A 24503-nucleotide genomic window follows, 5' to 3' on the forward strand; every position below is an offset into this window, starting at 1 on the left:
CAGCCTCTGCGCGGCGGGACCCACCGACGGACGGACGCTCGCCGCCTCAGAGCGCGGGCGCTGCAGACGCCCCAGCCCAGCCCGCCGCTCTCCCCACCCAGCCGCCAAGATGGGGGTAGGTGCCGGGGTTCGGCAGGTGACACGGGGCAGGGTCTGTGTGCGCGGGGAGGGAAGGGGGGGCTCTGGGGCCGCTGCGCCCCCCTCTCCCGGGCCTGGACGGGGGTCTGTGGCGCAGGTGGGCCTGGCTTTGTGTGCTGGAGTCCGCGGGGTCGGGGCGGACCCTTCGCATCGCCCGCCTGACCTTGTGCGGCTGCACCCCGGCTGCCACGGCCCGGGCCGTCCGTGCCCCCCCTCCCTCCCCCGGCGTCCCAGCCCCTCCCCCGCCTGGGTGTGCCCGAAAGCCGAAGTAGTGTGTCTGGGGGTGGGGGTAGGGGTTGAAGCCCCCACCCAACCCCCCTCCACCACTCCGGGATCCCCTGGTGGGATGGGAATTGGTCCAGGCTGTGGGGTGGACATCGGATGACCTCTCTGTCTCCTTCCAGGCCTGGATGGAGGGGGGGGGCGCTCCACTGCAGGGGTCCCTAGTCTAGGGGAGCAGACACGGGGCAGGGGGGGCAGCGCTGGGAGGAGGGTGTGGATCAGGAATGGCGATGCCTGCCCCCACTGAGTGCCAGGCTGAGTGTGTGCTCCCGTGCCAGAGTAGCGAGGGAATGTGCCCGCCCGCCATGCCCTTGCCTCCGTGTCCGTGTGTCCTTCTCTGTCTGTGAGTCTTTCCAGCAGATGCCGCCTTCTCCTTCCCTGGTTGACCGCCTGACCCTTGCTGCAGCCCTGGATTTCTCCTTGTGTGTCTTGGGCGGAACCTGGGGGGTGGGGGATGCAAGGTGGGATGCAGAGAGAGAGAGACAGACAGACAGAGACAGAGACAGAGTCAGGGTGGGAGAGGTCGACTGCAGGGAACCAGAGGGATGGGGAGAAAGATGGCGGAGGAGAGTGGAGATGAGAGTTGAAGGGCCTAGGGATGGAGGTGGGGGTGGGGCTGCAGATCTGTGGGTTGGGGCGGGTGAGGGGGGATGGGAAGAAGAATTGGGTTGGGGGAGGGGGGAGGACCAGGGCAGAGAAGGGAGAGATGGGAGCCAGGGATGGCTTTCAGGTAAGTGAATTGGAGGCAGGTAGTGTGGGAAGATTTCGGGGAGCAAGGATTGGTACTACAACGCCTTAGAGAAGAGGGGGGCTCTTAAGAAAAGAAATGGGGGCAGGAAGGGAATCAAAGGGCTTGGGTACAGGAGAAAGACAGACTTAAAGAAAGCTGGGAATGGACAGAGACAGAGGGAAAACAGAGACAGAGTGCAGGCAGAGAGACATGGAGAGATACAGAGGGACAAAGAAAGGCAAAATGAGAAACTGAGGCAGAGATAGAGAGCCCCCAAGACAGGTCTTTCTTAGCCAGACACAAAAAGCCTGCTTGAATGATAGGAAGTGGAGGCAGAGAACAGAAGGGGAGGTCAAGGCAGTTGGACTCAGCCAGCAGCACCTGAGGAGGGAGGGGGAGGGGGGGCTGCAGAATCACAGAGCTACACAAGCGAGCCAGGCAGACATGGGGAGGCGGACAGCATGGAAAATGGCGAGGAGCTGCAGAGGCAGGCTACAGCGAGACAGGCGTGTCCCCCCACCCTGGGAGGGCTCCTACCTGCACTGCGCCCATCTAGGCCTACCTGGGAAAGCCTCAGCTCCCCCCACACCGACAGACAGATGGAACCCACCTCCCAGGAAGTCTGCTTGTGACAAGGACAAGCAGGAACTGAAGCTGTCCTGCCATTGACCTGGGTCCCTCAGCCCTCTGCCCTAGCCCAAGTGAACAGACTCAGCCCTCATCCCTTGTCCCCAGTCATTCTATCTCAGGATCCTGGGGTCCAGCTTCCCCAGGGTTTCCAGGGTGAACAGCTGGCTTCCTCCTCCAGTTCTGTCAGCCTCCCTGCTCCATTCTCCACCTCAAACTCATGATATCCCTGTCTAAATATGTCTACCCCAAGTGCCACAAGCTGAGACCCCCCCCCCACTCCCTGGCATAGAGGTCAGGAGGAGGACCAGTCTCAGAGGCTCCCTGGCTGAGACGCAGTGCCACTGCAGGGCTGGCCCTGGGCCAACCTCCCATCCATCCCTTACACCCTTTCTTGGGGCTTCCAGACCTCCCATGGCTGGATCCCCTCACCGCACCCCTGAACTTAACCTGGGGTCTGAGGTCAAACAGCAGGCAGCTGGGGCCTCTACAAGGTCATGAGGAGATTAACGTTGAGCCGCGCTGAGCCTCGGATTCCAGCTTGGCCCTGGGCCCGTAGGATCTGTCATCAGCCCTCTACCAGCACCAGGCCTGTGCCCACCCCTCCTGCCAGCCGCACACAAGGCTCTCTCCATCTGCCCAGCCACCAAGCTGCACATTCAGTCCCTTCCCCTCACACCACATTCTGAGGCTCTGTCTCTTGCTCTTCTGCACTCTAAGAATTCTTACTCTGTCCTGGAGTCCTGCCCATCCCCCGTCCAAGGCCATCCGTGCCTCCCAGCAACCCTCAGGAGAGAAGCCATGTCAATATCTTGTCTATCAAGGAACTCAGGACTAGCTGCTTGTACCCAGAATACCACATCCCCATCCAGGCCTTTGTACCGGCTGTGACTAGCACTTAGACTGCCCTTTCCTCTCCCTTTCTGCCAGGCCTGTAGTTCTCCCAGGATCTGATGAGTCTTTTGAATGAGATACCCATGGGATGGGGGAAAATCCTAGGAAAAGAGCTGGAGCTGGGCTGAAAAGACAGGGCCTAGAGCTGGAAGGAAAGATAAGGAGGGGCTGGGAAGATGGCTCAGTGGTAGAGTGCTGGCCTTGCATGCATGAGGCCCTGGGTTCGATTCCTCAGCACCACATAAACAGAAAAAGCTGGAAGTGGCCCTGTGGCTCAAGTGGCAGAGTGCTAGCCTTGAGCTGAAGAGCTGAGGGACAGTGCCCAGGCCCAGGGTTCAGGCCCCTTGACCGACCAAAAAAAAAAAAAGAAAGAAAGAAAGATGAGGACCAGACACAGAGAAAGCTCTGAGAAAGGGGGTGGGGGAGAAAGAGAGAATAGGTAGGTAGATAAATATATACATATATGGGCTGGGAAGGTGGTTCAGTGGTAGAGCGCATGCCTTGCATGCCAGAGGCCCTGGGTTCGATTCCTCAGCACCATATAAGCAAAAGAAAAAAGCTGGAAGTGGCGCTGTGGCTCAAGTGGTAGAGCGTTAGCCTTGAGCTGAAGAGCTGAGGGACAGCGCCCAGGCCCAGAGTTCAGGCCCCACGACAGGACACAAAAAAATAAATAAATAAATAAATAAATATATATATATATATACACACATATATAATGGATAGAGAGAGATAGATAATACAAACACATATGGGAGGGAATCTCAAATGATAAGAGATAGAGACAAACACAAAGAGAGACAAAGATACAGATACAAAGGACACAAAAAGTGACAGATAAGCTGAAGGAGACCAAGACAGAGACAGAGACAGACACAGAAGAAGATCTCAGAGTGACACCTGAAAGACACAGAGAGAAACAGAAAGAAATACAGACAGGAGGGAGAGCAAGAAGGAGAAGATCCCAGAGAGAGAGAGAGAGAGACAGATAGATGGACAGAGAGAGAAAATGGTGACATAGGAGAGAACCAGAGACACCAAGAGCATTGTAAAGAGATGACCTGAGAGATCAAAACAGAGGCATAGAGACAGAACCTCATAGCCAAAGATGGAAATAAATCAGACCATGAAAGCAGAAAATATTGATCCTTAGAGACCAATCTGAGATTCCAACAGCACACCACCTGACTCAAAGAGTCAGATAGAATTCAGCCAGAATCTGGGAGATCCCCAAGAGATAAAGAGATTGGGAGGAGACAGAGATATAAAGAACAGGAAATCAAGGAAAGAGAAGGGGGGGTAGGAGGGGGGGAAGGTAGGTAGGAAAGGGAGGGGAGAGGAGGGAGCCTGGGCAATATGAAGTCATGGGAGAGAGATCAAAGGAGAGAGACATAGAGACAGAGCAAGAGGGAAAGGCAGAGACACAGAGATAAAAGGCAGAGAGAGAGACATGGGAAAGAGACTCCCAGGTACACAGGGAGACAAGGGGACAAGGCAGACTGTTGGAGGGAGGAGGATTCTGGCAGGGACAGCCCCAACCAAGAGCGGCAGAGCCACAGGCAGGCTGGGACTCCGGGGTGCAGGGGAGGGGGGAGGGCTGTGGAGGGGCGCCGTGTCTCTCTGGAACCCCTTCTCGCCCGCAGTCTGGTGGCTCTGACAGCTATCGTGTCGCCACCTCGCAGGACAAGAAAGATGACAAGGGCTCGCCCAAGAAGAATAAGGGCAAGGAGCGCCGCGACCTGGATGATCTCAAGAAGGAAGTGGCTATGGTAGGTACCAGGTCTGTGCCCTCTCCTCCAACTGCACAGCAGCCCTGCTTGCCCTCCCTCCTTCCCTCCCTCCATCCCTCCCTGAAAGGCCTCAGCTCACATCTCCAAACTCCTGTTCCTCAGACAGAGCACAAGATGTCGGTGGAAGAAGTCTGCCGGAAATACAACACGGACTGCGTGCAGGTGAGGCTACTGGGCACAACGAGAGTCTAAAGCCCCTGGGTCTGAGGGAGGAGGGCTGGGGCCTGGACCCCTGGGTCTGAGGGAGGAAGGTTGAGGGCCAGGGGTGCTAGTTGCCTGAGGTTGATGGTGGCAGGTTGGGGTGCCCGGGCGGTTCAGGGAAAGGTTCTGTGTCCCCCCACCCCCCCAGGGTTTGACACACAGCAAAGCCCAGGAGATCTTAGCCCGGGATGGGCCTAACGCACTCACACCGCCTCCCACCACTCCGGAGTGGGTCAAGTTCTGCCGCCAGCTCTTCGGGGGCTTCTCCATCTTGCTGTGGATTGGGGCCATCCTCTGCTTCCTGGCCTATGGCATCCAGGCGGGCACCGAAGATGACCCCTCTGGTGACAATGTGAGTGTCTCCCGTGGTCTGTGCAGAGACAGACACAGACACACACACAGACACAGACACAGACACACAGACAGACAGACAGACAGACACACACACACACACACACACACCCTAAGAGGGCTGGCCCCGGCCCCAGGAGGAGGGTGGGGGCTGAGTGGTAAAGCATTTGCTTTAGCATTTGTGAGGACCTGAGTTCAATCCTCAGCACTAAGGACAAACAAACAAATGAACAAACAAATTTCTGGGTCTGGTGGTAGATGCTTATCATCCCAGCCCTCCAGAACTGAGGCAGGAGGAATGTGAGTTCAAGGCCAGCCTGGATGACATAGAAAAACAACTTGCTCCACAAAAAATAAACAAATAAAAATAAATAAGCATGAAAGGGAGGAAGGCCAGCCGGCCAAGGAATTTGTCCAAGGTCATACAACAGAGAGATACATTGTGAGCTCAGCGGCCTTGGGGACCGACAACAGGTGGTCACAGCCTGACAAATACCAAGAGATGAGTGACTGTGCCCAAGGAGAGACCCTGCCACCTGCTGAGGGGGGAGGGGCTGTGTGCCCCACCTCGGGGACCACAGTGCCCTGGCTGTGGGCACAGACCCACACACAGCTGTAAATAGCTCACATATATACACAGAATAAACCCAGATGGTTACCCTAGGGCCCAGACATGCACAGATATGCACACCCAGACTTTCAGACAAAAACAGGCCCAAAGAGCCGGGGGTGATGGTGCATACCTTCAGTCCCCTTATTTGGGAGGCCAAGGCAGGAGGATTGTTGAATGTGAGGCCAGCTCGGGGATACATTTCAGAACCCTGCCTCAAAACAATAAACAACAACAACAAAAAAATAACCAACAGGCTGGGCACTGGTGGCTCACACCTGTCATCCTAGCTACTTGGGAGGCTGAGATCTGAAGATCATGGTTCAAAGCCAGCCCAGGCAGGAAAGTCCCTGAAACTCTTACCTTCAGTGAATCACCAGAAAACCAGAAGTGGAGCTATGGCACAAAGTGGCAGAGCGCTAGCCTGGAGCAAGAGAGCTCAGGGACAATGCCCAGGCCCTGAGTTCAAGCCCTAGGACTGACAAATAATAACAACAACAATAATAATAATAAATCCAGAGGTCTTTTCCCAAACACAGACCCAGGGCAGGAGCTGGGGACACAGCCCTGACCATGGGTCCCCGTGTCCCCCCACAGCTGTATTTGGGCATCGTGCTAGCAGCCGTGGTGATCATCACTGGCTGCTTTTCCTATTACCAAGAGGCTAAGAGCTCTAAGATCATGGAGTCCTTCAAGAACATGGTTCCCCAGGTGAGGGGGCGAGCAAGGGGCCAGGAGGGCGTGGACAGGTGAGCAGGGGGGTATGCCCAGTGACCCCCAGGGCTCGAGCAGAGTCTAGAAGGAGCCTCTTCTCTGTCCCTTCCCCCTTGTGCCGCCCCCCCAGCAAGCCCTTGTGATCCGGGAAGGTGAGAAGATGCAGGTGAACGCTGAGGAGGTGGTGGTTGGGGACCTGGTGGAGATCAAGGGTGGAGACCGAGTCCCGGCCGACCTGCGCATCATCTCCGCTCACGGCTGCAAGGTGTGCTGCCACCTGGGCTCCAGCTCTGCTAGGAGTCAGGAGCGGAAACCCCAGCCTCCCTCTGCCTGTAGACCCAGGCCAAGCCCCAGCCTCTTCCCTCAGACCCAGGGGTCAAGGCCCCAGCCTCCTCCCTCAGACCCAGGGGTCCAGGCCCCAGCCTCCTCCCTCAGACCCAAGAGTTCATACACAGCCCCTCTTCCCTCACACCTAAGAGTTCAGGCTCAGTATCCTTCCTTACACCCAGGATCCAAACCCCAACTCTCCTTCCTCAAGGAGACCCAAGGAATCCAGACTCTAACTCCCACCTGTTTCAGACTCAGAAATCTGGACCCTCAGATCAGGGGTCCATCCAGACCCCCTCTTCGACCCTCAGAAACCTTCATTTAGCTTGGCTTTTCACTCAAAGCTCAGGGCCCTTCCCACCTTCAGAACCCCTGCCTCTGACAGCTGGAGTGCCACCTGCCCCCCCTGGCAGCCAGGCTTGGTCTGCCCGGGACACTGCCCTCTGTGCTGAGCCCATGTCTCACCCCACTCCCAGGTCGACAACTCCTCGCTGACTGGTGAATCTGAACCCCAGACCCGCTCTCCGGACTGCACCCACGACAACCCCTTGGAGACTCGCAACATCACCTTCTTTTCCACCAACTGCGTGGAAGGTGAGGGGCACTGGGCGTTGGCAGTAGGCTGCACCCTCGGAGCCCCTCACTCCCCCCTTCCCCTCCCCCATCCCGTCCCTGGCCAGCTTCCTGAGCCCCACCCCACCTGAACCTCACCCTCTGCTCCACAGGCACGGCTCGGGGCGTGGTGGTGGCCACGGGTGACCGAACAGTCATGGGCCGCATCGCCACGCTGGCCTCGGGCTTGGAGGTGGGCAAGACGCCCATCGCCATCGAGATCGAGCACTTCATCCAGCTCATCACCGGCGTGGCCGTCTTCCTGGGTGTCTCCTTCTTCATCCTCTCCCTCATTCTTGGCTACACCTGGCTCGAGGCTGTCATCTTCCTCATCGGAATCATTGTGGCCAATGTCCCAGAGGGTCTGCTGGCCACTGTCACCGTAAGGCTGGGCCTTAGGTCTGAGGGAGGGGGGGTCTGGATCTCTGGGTCTGAGAGAGGACGCTGGGGGTCTGGATCCCTGGGTCTGAGGAAGGAGGGCTGGAACCTATATCCCTGGGTATCAAAAGGCCTTGGCTTTTTACGGGGCTATACGCAGTCCGCAAGGCCTGTGTGTGCTATTGGACATGCCACGACAATGGGAACCGAACACCTGGCGTGCTCTGCGTCCATGCCTGACTCTGCAGCTCCATCTAGTCAGGCAGCCCTGCTGCCTTTATGCATGCTCGTACAGCCACGCAGGATTGTCGCTGGGGCAGGGCAGGCTAGGCCGTGCCACCCCGGCCGCCTGCATCTCACCTGCCCGCGCCTGTTGCCCAGGTGTGTCTGACGCTGACTGCCAAGCGTATGGCTCGCAAGAACTGCCTGGTGAAGAACCTGGAGGCTGTGGAGACCCTGGGCTCCACGTCCACCATCTGCTCCGACAAGACGGGGACCCTCACCCAGAACCGCATGACGGTTGCCCACATGTGGTTTGATAACCAGATCCACGAGGCGGACACCACCGAGGATCAGTCAGGTCAGTGAGGGCCCAGGGCGCGGGCCCCGTGGGCGCCCCCCTCCCCAGCCTCCCTCTTACTCACCCCTGCCTCCCGCAGGGACCTCCTTCGACAAGAGCTCGCACACCTGGGTGGCCCTGTCCCACATCGCCGGACTCTGCAACCGGGCTGTCTTTAAGGGTGGCCAGGACAACATCCCAGTGCTCAAGGTGGGTGCAGATGCCCCCCCACCTGACCTGTGCCCCACTTGTGTCCCCGCTCCACGCTCCTGACTTGACCTGGTTCTCTGCTGCAGAGGGACGTGGCTGGGGACGCCAGCGAATCCGCCCTGCTCAAATGCATTGAGTTGTCCTCCGGCTCTGTGAAGCTCATGCGTGAACGGAACAAGAAAGTGGCCGAGATTCCTTTCAACTCCACCAACAAATACCAGGTACACACTCAGTGTTTCCCGGGGTGGCAGTCAGCTCAATCCTATGGCTCTCGTGCATTGGGCTGGACGCTCGCCTTCTCAGAGCCTCCGTTTGCCCATCTGTAGAATGGGAATGCTCAGCCCATAGAGGAGAACCTTTCTTGCACTGATCAGATTAAAGCTTTACAGGTGTCCCCTTGATAGTGAGTGAAATGGTTAAGTCGCTCCTCTCTGGAATGGACAGCCTAAGCCTAGAAAGAGACAGTGATGAAGGATGAGTAAACAACCAGGCCAAATAAGGGAGCCCTTGAAGATACCTGGGGCAGAATGACTGGGCAGCAAGTAGCATGTGCAAAGGACTTGAACCACAGACAGTGCATTGGGAGGTAAAGGCAGTGGCTGCTGGGTCAGAGCCCGGGCATCCTCACAGCTGTGGAGAGGACCTGGCTGTGACTCACCGGGGGATCTGAGTCATGCGAGGTCGCTGAGCAGAGGCAGGACGTGACTCACATCTTTTTTAATAGGGTGATAAAATGTACACACTGCGATCATTTATGTTAACTATGTAATTCAGTAGTTTCCACTGGATTCACAGGTACATGCATCCCCCGCCTCTAGTAAATTTTTGAGCATTCTTATCACCTCAAAAAGAAATCCTAAGCCAGGTACAGGCTCCTGCCTGTAATCCTACCTACTCAGGAGGCTAAGATCTGAGGATGGAGATTTGAAGCCAGCCGGGGCAGGAAAGTCCATGAGACTTTGTCTGAGACCAGGACTTGAACTCAATACCTTCACTCATTGGCTGGCATTCTGCCAAATGAGCTATGCCTCCAACTGCCCCTCCCCTCCCCAGGAGACTCTCATCTCCAATAAACTACCAATAATCTGGAAGTAAACTTGTGGCTCCAAGTGGTGCACTAGCCTTGAGCAAATAAAGCCCAAGGACAGCCCAGACCCTGAGTTCAAGCGAGCGCACATGCACACACACACACACACACACACACACACACACACACACACACACACACACACACAGAAGGGGGTTCTAGGCACACTTCAGAGGTGAGCAGACTAGATCGGGCAGAGCTGGAGAACGTGGAACCCTAGTCTGACTGGGATTCTGTGGGACACACAGATGAAGAGACACAGCAGGCTGGAATGAGCAGAGATCTTGAAAAAAATCATATAACTCTCCAAGAGCTGGGTGCCAGTGGCTCATACCTGTCATCTTAACTACTCAATAGGCTGAGATCTGAGGATCGCGATTCAAAGCCAGCCCAGGCAGGAAAGTCCACGAGACTTTTTTTTTTTTTTTTGCTCATGGGGCTTGAACTCTGGGCCTGGGCGCTATCTCTTAGCTCTTCAGCTCAGGGTGAGTGCTCTACCATGTGAGCCACAGCACCACTTCTGGGTTTCTGAGTAGTTTATTGGAGATAAGAGTCTCATGGACTTTCTTGCCCGGGCTAGTTTTGAATTGCAATCCTCAGATCTCAACGTCCTGAGTAGCTAGGATTACAGGGGTGAGCCACCAGTGCCCAGCTTCCATGAGACTCTTATCTCCAATTAACCATCAGAAACCCAGAAGTGTGGCTCGAGTGGTCGAGTGCTCGCCTTGAGCTTAAGAGCTGAGGGAAAGCACCCAGGCCCAGAGTTCAAGCCCCACAACCTACCAAAAAAAAAATCTCCAGGATTCCAGGTCCCTGTGTGGCTCAGATGCCTCTGCTCTGTTGCAGCTCTCCATCCACGAGACCGAGGACCCCAACGATAACCGATACCTGCTGGTGATGAAGGGCGCCCCCGAACGCATCCTCGACCGCTGCGCCACCATCCTCCTGCAGGGCAAGGAGCAGCCGCTGGATGAGGAGATGAAGGAGGCTTTCCAGAATGCCTACCTGGAGCTGGGCGGCCTGGGCGAGCGTGTGCTTGGTGTGCATTGCAAGAAAAGGGGATGGGGGTGCAGGGGCCAGGCCAGCTCTTGAGGGCTCCTGGGAACAAGCAGGGGTGTAATGCTTGGCTCATAACATGGCCTACAAGATACACTATGGGGCTGGGAAGGTGGCTCAGTGGTAGAGTGCTTGCTTTGCATGCACGAGGCCCTAGGTTCAATTCCTCAGCACCACATAAGCAGAAAAAGCCAGAAGTGGCTCTATGGCTCAAGTGGAAGAGCGCTAGCCTTGAGCTGAAGAGCTGAGGGACAGAGCCCAAGCCCAGAGTTCAGGCCCCACGGCTGAAAAAAAAAAAAAAAAGAATACACTATGAATGATAAGTGAAAAAGAGAGAGAAGGGAAGGGGAAGAAAGAGAGAGAGAAAGGGAGAGGGAGGGAGGGAAGGAAAAGAGAAAAGAAAAGGGAAAAGTGAGGCTGGTGTTGGTAGCTCATACCTGTAATCCTGGCTAATCAAGAGGCTAAGATCTGAGGAATGTGGTTCAAAGCCAGCCTAGGCAAAAAAGTCCATGAGACTCTTTCTCCCATTAACCACGAAAAGCTGGAAGTGAAGGCATGGCTCAGATGGTAGAGTGCTAGCCTTGAGGAAAAAAATACCAGGGACAGCATCCAGGCCCTGAGTTCAAGCCTTCCTCTCAGAGAGACAGAGACAGAGTCCTGCCATAACATACTATGAGTGAATAGGTGAATTAATGAACAAATAAGTAGATGAGTGAACGGATGGCTCAGAACAAGGTCTCCAATAATGTGCCATGGAGGTATGGAAGGATGAGTGAATGAATGGAACAGGGCCTCCAATAACACATGGATGGATGGATGGATGGATGGGTGGATGGATGGATGGATGGGTGAGTGGATGGGTGAGTGGATAGGTGGATGGGTGGGTGGATGGGTGGATGGATGGATGGATGGACGGATGGACAGATGAGAGGAACATGAAGGTTCCCAGCTGGCTGGATAGCTGTGTGGGGACCCTGGCTTCTGGGAATCCAGATCACTAGGGGTTAAGGGCTACAGCTATGGTAGAGGACTCCAAGCTGCAAGCCCTCATGTCCCCCTACCGTGTCCCTTCCACCAAGGTTTCTGCCATTACTACCTGCCCGAAGAGCAGTTCCCCAAGGGCTTTGCCTTCGACTGTGACGATGTGAACTTCACCACAGACAACCTCTGCTTCGTGGGCCTCATGTCCATGATCGACCCTCCCCGCGCAGCCGTCCCTGACGCCGTGGGCAAGTGCAGAAGCGCAGGCATAAAGGTAGGGCCTGGTGAGGGACATGGGGCCAGGGACCAGCGCGTGAGCCCAGGCTGTACCCTAACCCACAACATCTGCAGGTGATCATGGTCACGGGCGATCACCCCATCACAGCCAAGGCCATTGCCAAGGGCGTGGGCATCATCTCCGAGGGCAATGAGACCGTGGAGGACATCGCCGCCCGACTCAACATCCCCGTCAGCCAGGTCAACCCTCGGTGAGATGCACCCCACACCGCCATCCTCCATGACAATGAGGCCTAGTGCCACGGGGGGGGGGAATCAGCAAAGTGGGGGGCACTTCTGAGCACTGCCACATATCACTGCACACCCTTGGGCAACCCATTTAGTTCCCCTGGGCTTCAGTTAAAACAACTACTGGGAAGCCGGGTGCCAGTGGTTCACGCCTGTAATCCTAGCTAAGGCTGAGATCTAAGGATCCAGATTTGAAACCAGTCTGGGGAGAGAAGTCCAGGAGGCTCTTATCTCCAAGTATCTACCCCTCCCCACCCCCCCACCCCAGAAAATGAAGTGGAACCATATATGGCTCAAGTGGTAGAGTGCCAGTCCAAGTGCAAAAGCTAAGGGACAGTATCCAGGCCCTGAGTGCAAGCCCCAGTACTGGTATAGACACATACACCAGGTACTAGGTCTGGGTGGGAGTTGGAGCTCAGTGGTGGCCTGGGTTTGATCACCAAAACTGCCAAGCAAATAAAATATAAAGCCAGTATTTCTATACTCCCCTTTACCTCTCCCACCAAGACATATATATATATATATATATATATATATATGAAGCCACGTAGGGTGGTACATACCTGCAACCCTAGAAGTTGAGAGACTGAGGTAGGAGGATTGTGAGTTCAAGGGCATCTAGGGCTACATGGTGGAACTCTGTCTCAGAACATCAAGAACTGGAATGTAGCATAGTGGCAGTGTTGGTCTGCTACATGCAGGGCCCTGTTTTGGGGCCCATTAACTATCGCTGTATCTCTTTTCCTGTCTCTCCCCCCTTTTCTGTCTTGTTCTTATTTTTGGTTGGTTGTGGGGACTTGAACTCAGGGCCTGAGCACTGTCTCTCTGAGCTCTTTTGCTTAAGGCTAGCACTCTACCACTTGAGCCACTGTGTCACTTTGGTTTTTGAGTGGTTAATTGGAGGTAAGAGTCTCATGGGGACTTTCCTGCCTGGGCTGGCCTCCAACCAGCATCCTCAGATCTCAGTCTCTTGAGGAGCTAGGATGACAGGCGTGATCCACCAGCCCCCAGCTGTCATATCGTTCTAACTTCCTCAACTTCCTTATCACACACAGCTCTGTGTCTGCCTCCTCCCCATCAGTCTGTACCTGTGTCCCTCGGTCCACCCTGAGGCTGGCCCTCCCCTCTCCACCCACTGCTCTTCATCTCTGGTCCCTACACTCCCTTCTAGCCTCCCATCCAGTCCTCTGGCACTCTTGTTTCCGTGTCTTCACCCTGACCTGGGCCATCGATTCTTTCCACTCTCCTCAGGGATGCCAAGGCCTGTGTGATCCACGGCACTGACCTCAAGGACTTCACATCGGAGCAAATCGACGAGGTCCTGCAAAACCACACAGAGATCGTCTTTGCCCGGACCTCCCCCCAGCAGAAGCTCATCATTGTGGAGGGCTGTCAGCGACAGGTGCGCTTGGGCTCCCAGTCCGAGGGAGGAGGCTGGGGCCTGGACCCTTGGGTCTGAGGGAGGAGGCTGGGTCTGAACCCTTGGGTCTGGGGGAGGAAGCTGGTCTGGCCTCAGGGTCTCATTCCTCTCTCTCCCTCCAGGGAGCCATCGTGGCTGTGACTGGCGATGGTGTGAACGACTCCCCTGCTCTGAAGAAGGCTGACATTGGGGTGGCTATGGGCATCGCTGGCTCTGACGTGTCCAAGCAGGCAGCCGACATGATTCTGTTGGATGACAACTTTGCATCGATCGTCACAGGGGTGGAGGAAGGTAAGTTGGGGCCAGTGGTTTGAAGACTGGGGTGGCTGCCGGAGGCCTGGGCAGGACAAAGGGGGAGCCGTGCCAGGCCTGCTGCAGGGTTCCAGGTACCTACTGAGCCCTGGTGGGGCCTGGGCTCCTCCTCCTGGTCTTCCCTCCTATCAGGGTCACATGCTTCCTGGGTTTGGGGTGCTGGAAACATGGAAAGTTCTTTTTTTTTTGCATTTTGTTTTGCCAGTCCTGGAGCTTGAACTCAGGGCCTGGGCGCTCTTCTTGAGCTGCTTTTGCTCAAGGCTAGCACTCTACCATTCTAAGTGCAGCCACCAGGAAGCAGAGGATTCTGGGAGGTTCAGGAAGCCCCTCTCTAAGCATAAGCTGGGGGTATCATGGGAACTTTCGGGAGTGGACAGGGCCAGTGTCACACGCTACCATCCTGAAGAGGAGTCACAGGGTGGCGGGGTTTGGGAGGTGGGAGCGTGGCCGGCTGGGGCTGGGGCTGGGGCTGGAGAACTCTGAGGCTCTGCTTCCTGACAGCGGAGCCTCTGAGTCACATTTTATTTGAGTCCCATCATGGGAGTGATTCATGCTAATTATAAGAAAATGCAGACATGCAGAGAACTTAGAATCACCCATCATCTCACCGTCCAGAAATATGTACTATTCATACATTGGTGATTTTCTTCCCATTTCTCTCCCCCATTTGAAATAGCACTTCTATTTTTAAAAAAATCCTCACACCTGTCATCCTAGCTATTCAGGAGGCTGCGATCTGAGGATCACGGTTCGAAGCAAGCCAGGGCAGGAAAGTCCAAGAGACTCTTTAAAGTCTTTTTTTGTTTTTGTAGTTTTTTTTTTTTTTTTTGTCGGTAGTGGGGCCTGAACTCTGGGCCTGGGCACTGTCCTTCAGCTCTTCAGCTCAAGGTTAGTGCTCTACCACTTGAGCCACAGCGCCACTTCTGGCTTTTTTCTTTTTGCTTATGTGGTGCTGAGGAATCGAACCCAGGGCCTCATGCATGCAAGGCAAGCGCTCTACCACTGAGCCACCTACCCAGCCCGTGAGACTCTTATCTCTAACTGCCAAAGAGCTGGAAGTAGAGCTGTGGCTCAAGTGGTAAAATACTAGCCGAGAGGGGGGGTGGAGAGGGAGAGAGAGAGAGAAGCTCAGGGGCAGTGGCCAGGCCCCAGGCTCCGAGAATCAGGGAATCGGGCTCACTGGAGAAGCATCCAACTTCTGAGCCTGCCTCCACCCTTGCAGGTCGCCTGATCTTTGACAACCTGAAGAAGTCCATCGCCTACACCCTGACCAGTAACATCCCTGAAATCACACCCTTCCTCCTCTTCATCATGGCCAACATCCCGCTGCCCCTGGGCACCATCACCATCCTCTGCATTGACTTGGGCACCGATATGGTGAGCCTCAGCCATCATCACCACTACCCTGGGTCTGGGGGAGGGGGTGGGTTTCCCCTTCCCACTCAGCTAGCCCTGTCCCCCAGGTCCCTGCCATCTCATTGGCCTATGAGGCTGCAGAGAGTGACATCATGAAGAGACAGCCCAGGAACCCGAGGACCGACAAGCTGGTCAACGAGAGGCTCATCAGCATGGCCTACGGGCAGATCGGTGAGGGGACCCATGGGAGCAGCCTCTGACATTTCCCCTAGCCTCTCCACCTTCTTCTCCCTCCACTCTGGGGTTGGAGATCCCATGTGCAAAGCCCACCCTAGAGGTACAGACTAGCAGAGGCTGAATGGGGTCTGACACATGCAACCCCAGGATTGTTCAGTATGTCCATGGCTGGGGAAGGTGGCGGAAGGATTCCAGCTTCACCATCCAGGAGAGCCCCTTCTCTGGGGCTCCCCCTGACCAGATGACTAACTCAGAGACCGGCCAGATGACACAGCTTGAGCAAAAGGACTGAGCTGACCTGTGAACCACTGTGACAGACTCAAGGAAGCTAGGTGCCCATGGCACATGCCTATAATCTCAGCAACTCAGGAGACTAAGCTCTGAGGATCTCTGGGTGAATCAGCCTGGGCAGGAAAGTCCATGAGACTCTTTATCTCCAATTAAAGGAGGAAGTGGAGGTGTGGCTCAAGTGGTGGCGCGCCAGCCTTGAGTAAAAAAAGCTAAAGACAACAGTGCTCTCTCTCTCTCTCTCTCTTACACACACACACACGCACACACGCACACACACACACGGGGCCTCAGGAGCCCCTAGCCTGCTGCCAGCTCCCCCATAAGCCCCTCCTCCTTGGTTCCCCACTCTCTTCTAGGGATGATCCAGGCTCTTGGCGGCTTCTTTTCCTACTTTGTGATCCTGGCAGAAAATGGCTTCTTGCCTGGCAACCTGGTGGGCATCCGGCTAAACTGGGATGACCGGACAGTCAACGACCTGGAGGACAGCTATGGGCAGCAGTGGGTAAGCGAGCTGGGTAGCCAGCCCTGCCCTGGCCACCGCCGTCCCCAGACCCTTGGTGCTCTACCAGCTGAGCCAAGGCTCCAACCTGGTCCCAGGCCCTTGGACTCTGCCAAACCTATCAGGGATTGCTTCCTGTCTCAATCTGGACACACTCACACCGACACCCACCTCCCCCAACCCCCCCACCCCTGCCCTACACACAAGTACCATGTCCTCCTCCCTGTTAGTGGCCAGGAGCTGACTGGCCCCACCCCTGGTGTGCTGACCCCACCCCTGTGCACTGACCACACCTCCTCATTACTCCACCCCTGCACACTGACCACGCCCCCTCATTCCTCCCAGACATATGAACAGAGGAAGGTGGTGGAGTTCACATGCCACACAGCCTTCTTCGTGAGCATCGTGGTTGTCCAGTGGGCTGATCTGATTATCTGCAAGACCCGAAGGAACTCCGTCTTCCAGCAGGGCATGAAGTGAGACCTCACAGTGCCTGCCTGGGCCCTTGTCTTTCCCTACATGCTCCGAGCCATTTTATTTCTTGTGTCTTGGATTCATTCCTTCAGTCTGTCTCTGCATGGGGTCGAGACAGACCTAAGACCATGATCCTCCTATTTACACCTCCTGAGGAGACAGGTGTATGCCACCATGCTAGGCTAATGTGTGCGACAGGGTAGGGGAGTGGGGGGGTCTCGATCACTTTTGCTGGGCTGGCCTCCAACCAAGATCCTTCTCCCTACGCCCCCCGTCCCCTCCCATAGCTAGGATTACAGGCTTGCCCCACCATAACCTGGCTGCTTTATCTTTTTATACGACTTTCTGCCTTCCTGTGTCTGACCCTTGTCTTTGTCACCATCACTCCATCTCTGTGTGTCTCTGGCATCTTTGCCTCGGGCTGGGGGTGCCAGGTATGGGGGTCCCCCAGGCCCAGCTCTGCCTTGTCTGTGCCTCTAGGAACAAGATCCTGATCTTTGGCTTATTTGAGGAGACAGCCCTGGCTGCCTTCTTGTCCTACTGCCCCGGCATGGACGTGGCCCTCCGCATGTACCCTCTCAAGTGAGTGCCTGGATACTTCTAGCGTCCCCAGCTCCTGTGTCCCGCCCTCCATGGCAACTTCCCTGGCTGGGTGGAGGGGGGGGGTTACAAGCTGAGCTCATGACAGCCCCAGGCCTCAGCCTCTCCCTATGTCTCTGGCCACCCCAGCTCCGAGGCCACATCCAGGGCAAAGGCCCTGTGTGGCATAGAGGATGCTGGGCGATTTCCCTCCTCCTGCCCCTGGGGCCGTGTCTCCTGTCCCCACTGAGCCTCGTTCTCCCCTCTGCAGGCCCAGCTGGTGGTTCTGTGCCTTCCCCTACAGTTTCCTCATCTTCGTCTACGACGAAATCCGCAAACTCATCCTGCGCAGGAACCCCGGGGGTGAGGGCTGGGCCAAAGGCTGGGAAGGGGAGACGCATGGATGGCCTGGCCCGGGTCCCCCCGTGTCCCCTTCTCTCCTGGATGTCTGTCCCTGCCCTTCTCCCTTTGAGTTCTGCCTCCTCCAGTCAAGGCCTCCTCCTCCTCCTCCTGTCTTTCCAAGTGTGTCTGTCCCTTTTGATCTCTTTGTCACTGTCGGGGTATCCCCGCCCCTAGCTTGTACCTCTCTGGATACCTGTCCCCCATCTCTCACTTCGTCTTTCTCTCCTTCATCTTTCCAGGTTGGGTGGAGAAGGAAACCTACTACTGACCTCAATCCCACCACATCACCCGCCTCTTCCCTGTCCCCAAGCCCAGGACAGTCCCCCTCTGGTCCCCCCATTTTGTATACTGGGGGGAGGGGCCCTCTCTCCCCATGGCCCCCACCTTGGCTCTCATCCCTCCCCTCCGTTACCTCCCTCTGGCTGGCTTCTCCTCCCCTCCACCCCAGCCCCTGCCTCTCTTCCCCCTTTCTTTTCTGTGTCTGTTTCTCTCCCTCCCCCCATCTCTTCCTTCCCCTCCCTCAGCCCCCTCCCTGGGCTCTTTTTTACTCCTCAGCCCTCCTCCTCCAGGCTGATGCCATCTCTGGTTCTGGACAATTATCAAATATATCTGTGGGAAGAGAGAGGCAAGTGTGTGTGTCGTGCTTGGGTCGTGGCCGGGGCCGTGGGTGCTTGGCATCTCTTGGGTGGTACAGGATGCCTAAGTGACTCATGGGAGCCCAGTTTAGCTTGGCACCATCTTCAGAATGATCACGGAGTCCTGGAGATTTTGCTTCTACAGAAATTAGAATTCACCAAGCGATGGGCTTATAGAATAAGCACAGAGGAGAGGGGGACTGGGACTTGGGGTGGCAGAGGGGATCTCCTCCCGCGCAGTACCCCCAGGGAGGCCATGCCTTGAATATGGTGACTATAGTGACCCCTGGAGGCCCTTTTAAGTACTCTGCCTGTCCCCTGGCTCCTTGAATCGCACGGCATGCGAGGCCCAGGGCCGGGGAAAGTGACTGACTGCTCATGACAAATCTGCACTTTGGCTGAGGCTAGCCAAGCTCGCAGTCTCTGTGTTAGTGACTTGCACCCCAGGACACACACAAGATGCAGATCGGGGTTGTAAAATTATATCCATGGCTGGGGATGGAACTCAGTGGTACAGCTATGGTCCGGCATGTGAGACAGTCTGATCTCCAAACCCAGTACCAATGATATAAAACCAATAACATAAAATCCGTTCAGCCGTCACCCAGACCAAGGTATAGAACATTTTCATCAACCCAGAAAGTTCCATCCTCCCCTTTCCTGTTGTACTTCCACAGACAGCTGATGCTGTCACCATAAGGGTTAGTGCTAGCTACTCCTTTTTCTTTTTTTTCTGGTCTGAGGCTTGAACTCAAGGCCTCAGAGCTGCTCCTGAGCTTTTCTGCTCTAGGCTAGCCCTCTTATCACTTTGAGCCACTGCACCATTTGCAGTTGTCTGGTAGTTATTTGGAGATAAGAGTCTCAAGAACTTTTGCCTGGGCTGGCTTCAGAACTGCGATCCTCAAACCTCAGCTTCGTGAGTCACCAGGATTGCAGGTGTGAGCCAATGGCACTGGCTTGTATCTGTTCTTCATTTCAACATTTTGGCAATCCTGGGATTTGAACACAGCACTTGCACGTGTACTCCTGCACTTTAGCTCGTAGCCTCTTTTTGTCTTCTTTAGTTTGTTCAAGATAGGGTCTTACACTTTCATTACTGGGACCACAATCCTACCATTTTTACCTCCCTAGTAGCTGGTGTTACAGGCATGTACTACCGTGCAGGCCTAGCTTTAGGCTGTTGAGCTTTAATGGGAACTAAGAGAGCCAAGGCTCTAGCAGTTGTAGCACTGACATCCAGCAATGCTTTGAAGAACCCCATGGCTGCAGATCTCCACCACCACTTGGTGTTGCCAAGTCTTTTACCCTTAGCCATTCCGGTGGACAGCTAAGACCTTAAGGCTGCCCTTCTCACACACACAGCCTTGGGTATAAATTGGAGGAGGGATCCTAGGCCTGCCTGACACCCCAGGACCCATGTGGGCATGCCAGTGTATGTGTGCCAGTGTACAAGACAGCAGGGCCTTGTGCTGGGACCCCTGGTGATCCCAGGACAGAGCTGCTCCCAGAAAGGGCTGTGTGAGCCTGGACCACTGTGGATCACCCATGGATATGCTTCATCTATCCCTTGTCAGGGGGAAAATACCCCCTTAGACAGATGGGCGGCCCAAGGCCCAGCAGGGAGGGACTTCCGGGTCACACAGCCAACACGGTCACTCATCTTCCTGCCCTGCCAGCCTCACTCTCTTTGTGGATGCATGAGGCAGGAAGGAGGCCTCAGGCTGGAGGGGGCTCAGCAACCGTCTGCCACGATCTCCTTAGGTGCTCCTCCTCTCCCAACACCAGCCCTAACTCAAGACCTATCTGCCAGGGACTTCTCTCTCAGGAGCCCCAAATGTCCCCACCCCTCCATGTCACCATTTTAGGGTCCTCTCTCCCATATCCCTGTCTCAAAGGGCTCCTTTCCCAATTGCTCCATGCCTACACCTCGCCTCCCCAAATTCCTCTACCCACTCCCATAAAGCCCAACTCCACTGCAGCTGTCCCCCCAAGTCATGCCCCTGGCAGGTCACGGGACAAAAAGCTTTCGCTCTGTTCTCATCAAGAAACTGAGCTCAGCTTCTCCAAGCTGGCACGGGAAGAGGCCACTGAGGCTTTGCCTCCAGCCCAGTTCCCACAATTCCTCACTCCTGGGGTGGGTGCTCAGCTAGTCACCTCTGCACGCCCACCACCCTGAACTCAAGTGCTAGCTTTGTGTGGGTTTTTGGGGTACTGGGGTTTGAACTGAGGGTCTCGCACTTTCTAGGCAAGTACTCTACCACTTAAGCCACACCCTCCAGACATTTTTGTTTTATTTTCCAAATAGGTTCTGTTTATGCTTGGGTCTGCCTAGGTCACCATTTTCCTATTTAAGCCTCTGGTGTAGCAGAGATGACAGGTGTGCCCTGCCTAGCCCTGCTTGCATTGGTTTTGTCTCTACCTCCTGAGTAGTAGGGATTACAGGTGTGAGACACCACACCCAACTCATCCATTGTCTTTTTTATTTTTATTATTTTTGACGGTCCTGGGGCTTGAATTCAGGGCCTAGGTTCTGTCCCTGAGCTCTTTTGGTCGAGGCTAGCACTCTACCACTTTGAGCCACAGCTCCACTTCCCGATTTCTGGTGGTTAATTAATTTCCTGCCTGGGCTGTCTTTGAACTGCCATTCTCAGATCTCAGCCTCCTGGGTAGCTAGGATTACAGGCGTGAGCCACCAGCACCTGGCCCAATGTCTTTTATGCATCCTAGTATGACAGCTTTGCAGTTCCCATTACATCCTCCACAGGAGAGTACACAACACCTGCTTCTGCCATTAGAGCCCTCAACGTCCTCACTCTTGAACAGCCAGCTTGCTGGACTCTACCATCACCACCCGCCCCGCCGCCCCCTCCTAAACTACAACTCCCGCAATGCTCAAAGGCCTTCACCGCCTTTCCGAACTACATCTCCCAAGGTGTCTTGCGAGCCAGGCCGCCATGATGATGCCCACCCTTCCGGACGCCGTCAGGACTACAATTCCCACAATGCTCGACGGCACAACTACCGCCTCCTGTGGCTCGGAGCGTCGCCACGTCGGCTCCGCCGGGCTGGACCAGGCTCGGGCGGAGCCGGCAGAGTCGGCGGGACTCGGGGCGGGTTACAGCGGCTCTACCCCTCCTGACGCAGACATGGCGGCTCAGAAGGACCAGCAGAAGGATGCTGAGGCGGAAGGGCTGAGCGCCGCGTGAGCTAGCTGCCCTACTTCCCCCCCCCACGACCCAAGGCGCGGGATCCCCGGGCCCCCTCACACCTCGGGGTCCAGAACCCTTGGCTCCCTCCGGGGACCCTCCTCCCCGCACGTCCCCCTCGGGTGCGGGCCCCCATCCCGGCCTGCCGCTGACCCGGCCCCGCCCGCCAGGACCCTGCTGCCCAAGCTGATTCCCTCCGGCGTAGGCCGGGAGTGGCTGGAGCGACGCCGCGCGACCATCCGGCCCTGGGGCACCTTCGTGGACCAGAATCGGTTCTCACGACCCCGCAACCTGGGTGAGCTGTGCCAGCGCCTGGTACGCAATGTGGAGTATTACCAGAGCAACTACGTGTTCGTGTTCCTGGGCCTCATCGTGTACTGCGTGTGAGTGTCCGCAGCCCTGCGCTCGCCGCGCGGGCCGGCCCGCCCCGGGCGCCCAACCCCAGTTCCGCGAACAGGCTCCGCCCCGTCCCCTGGCTCCGCCCCCGCCCCGCCCTCCGCTCGATGTCTCGCTATCAGGCCACGCCCCCGCGCCTGGCTCAGCCAGAGGCCACGCCCCTCCAGCCACTGTCCCGCAGACAGGCTCCTCCCCCGCATCTTGGCCACGCCCCACAATCCCTGACCCCCTCAACCCATTCCCCCACCAGAGGCCCCACCCTAACCCGTATTCCGTGTCCAGGCTCCGCCCCCTGGCTCCTCCTGAGGCCCCCTCCATTCCCCAGGCTATCCCTGGACCCGCCCAGCCCCAGTCCCCCCCTCCCAGTCCTCTCGAGGCCCCATCCCATAGCCCTGCCCAGCCCCCTCTGCCCCAAGCCCCGCCCCTGGGGGAGGGTTAATGCTGCCAGAGCTTGTCACCAGAGGGCCAGGTCTGTACTTTCTGGCTAGAATTCAGGGTGGCCAGATGTGATTTGGCCTTCCTGGGATACTCGGGTTGGCTGGGCACTAGGTGCCTGATCCCCGCCCTGTCCCCCCAGGGTCACGTCCCCCATGCTGCTGGTTGCCCTGGCCGTCTTCTTTGGCGCCTGCTACATCCTCTACCTGCGCACACTGCAGTCCAAGCTTGTACTCTTTGGTAAGACATCCGCGTCTGGACAGCTCTCAGGTCCCTACAATCCCAAACCCAAGCCTGCCAGGGCCCGGGTATACACTACAATGAGCAATCTTGAGCCTTAAGATCTCAGATCTGGGGCTGGGAAGGTGGCTTAGTGGTAAAGCGCTTGCCTTGCATGCATGAGGCCCTGGGTTCGATTCCTCAGCACCACATAAGCAGAAAAAAAAGCCGGAAGTGACATTGTGGCTCAAGTGGTAGAGCGCTAGCCTTGAGCTGAAGAGCTGAGGGACAGCGCCCAGGCCCAGAGTTCAGGCCCACGACTAGACCCCCCCCCAAAAAAAAAAAAAAAAAAGATCTCAGATCTTCCACCTACGCTCATCCAGTCTTAGCTCCACCCCCTCCCCAAATGGCTCTTCTCCGGAGTGAAATACCCAAAAACTCATGGCACTTTGGTCTCCACCTCTCTTGCTCTAACTTCTGCAGCAAGCATCAGCTGCAGTTTCCCATCGTGGACAGCAGATGGCGGCCTTATACAGGCCTTGCTCTGTCACCCACCTCCTGCTTCCTGGGGCTGGGACCAGGATAGATCTGGAGAAAGCCAGGAGAGTGGGGAAGGAAAGGCCTAGACTCCTGTGACCCCAGCCTGGTGCCGAGGGCCACTTGGAGGAAAATGCTGGGGGGAATTCCAGGGAGTTGAGATGAGTCAGGGTCCTTCAGATCCTGCAAGTTGTGCGAACGGAAGCAGGCAGGGTGGGAGGAGCCTGGAAGCGCAGATATCTGTATTTGTATAAGAAATAATTGGGCAGCCACAAACTAAATTCTTGGGAAACATCTCAAAGGACACAGGCCCTGGGGACCGCCACGTGGAGCCTTGGCCTGTATCTGAGTGCCGACTGGAGGGGATGAGGAGGAGTGGGAGGACTGCGCTGTGAAGGGCCTCGCACAGTCACCAGATGTGTGGGGAGGGAGGCAGCAAGGGACCCGGGAAGGGCCACGAGGGGGACAGGTGCACCACGCGTGTGTCCCTAGGCCGAGAGGTGAGCCCAGCCCATCAGTACGCTCTGGCCGGAGGCGTCTCCTTCCCCTTCTTCTGGCTGGCTGGTGCGGGCTCTGCGGTCTTCTGGGTCCTGGGTGAGTACGGGGTCTGGGGGCAGGACTGGGCAGTGGGGGACAGGAGGGGTGTGGCCTTGAACTGTCCATTTGGAGGCAGGAGCCACCCTGGTGCTCATCGGCTCCCACGCCGCCTTCCATCATATCGAGCCTGCAGAGGGGGAGGAGCTGCAGATGGAACCCGTGTGAGGCGTCTTTCAGGGCCTACATCCCTCCCCAGGGGGCGGGGGGGGTGCTACCCCTGGCCACCCCGTCCTGCATGCCCCGTGCTCCAGCCACAGGTGTCCCCCACACCACTAGCCCAGGGGGGGTCCGCCTGTGGAAATAAAGTTGTTACTCTTGTTGTTCATTCTGAGCACTCTTTCCGGAGTCTTCTGTGAGTCTGGGGGGGGGATGGTGCGCATACCAGAGGCAAAGACGGGGACCCAAGAAGTGGGAAAGACAGTCAACAGGACTTGTGAGCAGAATGTCATAGGATGCTGGCCCAGGTGAGGTGGCTCATACCTGTAATCCCAGCTACTCAGGAAGCAGAGATTGGCAGAGATACAAGGCTCATTGTCTTAAGTCCAGTCCAGGCAAAAGTGAGAGCCCTTCTATGAAAAAAATGAAAGCAAAAAAGGGCTGAGGCGTGGCTCAAGTGGTAGAGCACCTGCCTAGCAAGCTCTAGGCCCTGGGTGCAATCCCCAGCACCACCCAGAAAGCCCCTCTGTCAGGTGGTGCCAGCGCTAAGGAGAGCAGAGGAGAGGGGGTCAGGGCCCCGAGACCAACCCCACGTTCCAGGATGAGCTGCGGTGACGTTCTCCATTGTGATCCACCATGAAGAGATGAAGCAGAAACAGCAAGAGGAGAAGGGGTGGGGTGGT

General features: G+C 56.4%; 2 protein-coding genes across 2 annotated transcripts; both read left to right on the forward strand.

The window, feature by feature from the left end:
* The first annotated feature begins 85 nt into the window (after window positions 1-85).
* Window positions 86-18263, forward strand: Atp1a3 (ATPase, Na+/K+ transporting, alpha 3 polypeptide). The gene is made up of 23 exons (XM_013032661.1): window positions 86-115; window positions 4351-4437; window positions 4561-4620; window positions 4808-5011; window positions 6218-6331; window positions 6465-6599; window positions 7138-7255; window positions 7387-7655; window positions 8033-8231; window positions 8311-8420; window positions 8507-8641; window positions 10354-10546; window positions 11643-11818; window positions 11896-12032; window positions 13321-13471; window positions 13612-13780; window positions 15024-15178; window positions 15265-15388; window positions 16042-16187; window positions 16530-16660; window positions 17139-17240; window positions 17509-17600; window positions 17879-18263. Exons 1-23 carry the CDS (start codon window positions 110-112, stop codon window positions 17905-17907), a joined length of 3042 nt encoding a protein of 1013 aa, XP_012888115.1. The 5' UTR covers window positions 86-109; the 3' UTR covers window positions 17908-18263.
* A 3037-nt stretch (window positions 18264-21300) lies between these two features.
* Rabac1 (Rab acceptor 1 (prenylated)) lies at window positions 21301-23992 on the forward strand. The gene is made up of 5 exons (XM_013032668.1): window positions 21301-21476; window positions 21651-21863; window positions 22454-22551; window positions 23560-23661; window positions 23741-23992. Exons 1-5 carry the CDS (start codon window positions 21421-21423, stop codon window positions 23827-23829), a joined length of 558 nt encoding a protein of 185 aa, XP_012888122.1. The 5' UTR covers window positions 21301-21420; the 3' UTR covers window positions 23830-23992.
* Window positions 23993-24503: the final 511 nt, after the last annotated feature.

The sequence above is a fragment of the Dipodomys ordii genome, unplaced genomic scaffold, assembly GCF_000151885.1.
Source record: "Dipodomys ordii isolate 6190 unplaced genomic scaffold, Dord_2.0 Scaffold156, whole genome shotgun sequence".
NCBI lineage: Eukaryota > Metazoa > Chordata > Mammalia > Rodentia > Heteromyidae > Dipodomys > Dipodomys ordii.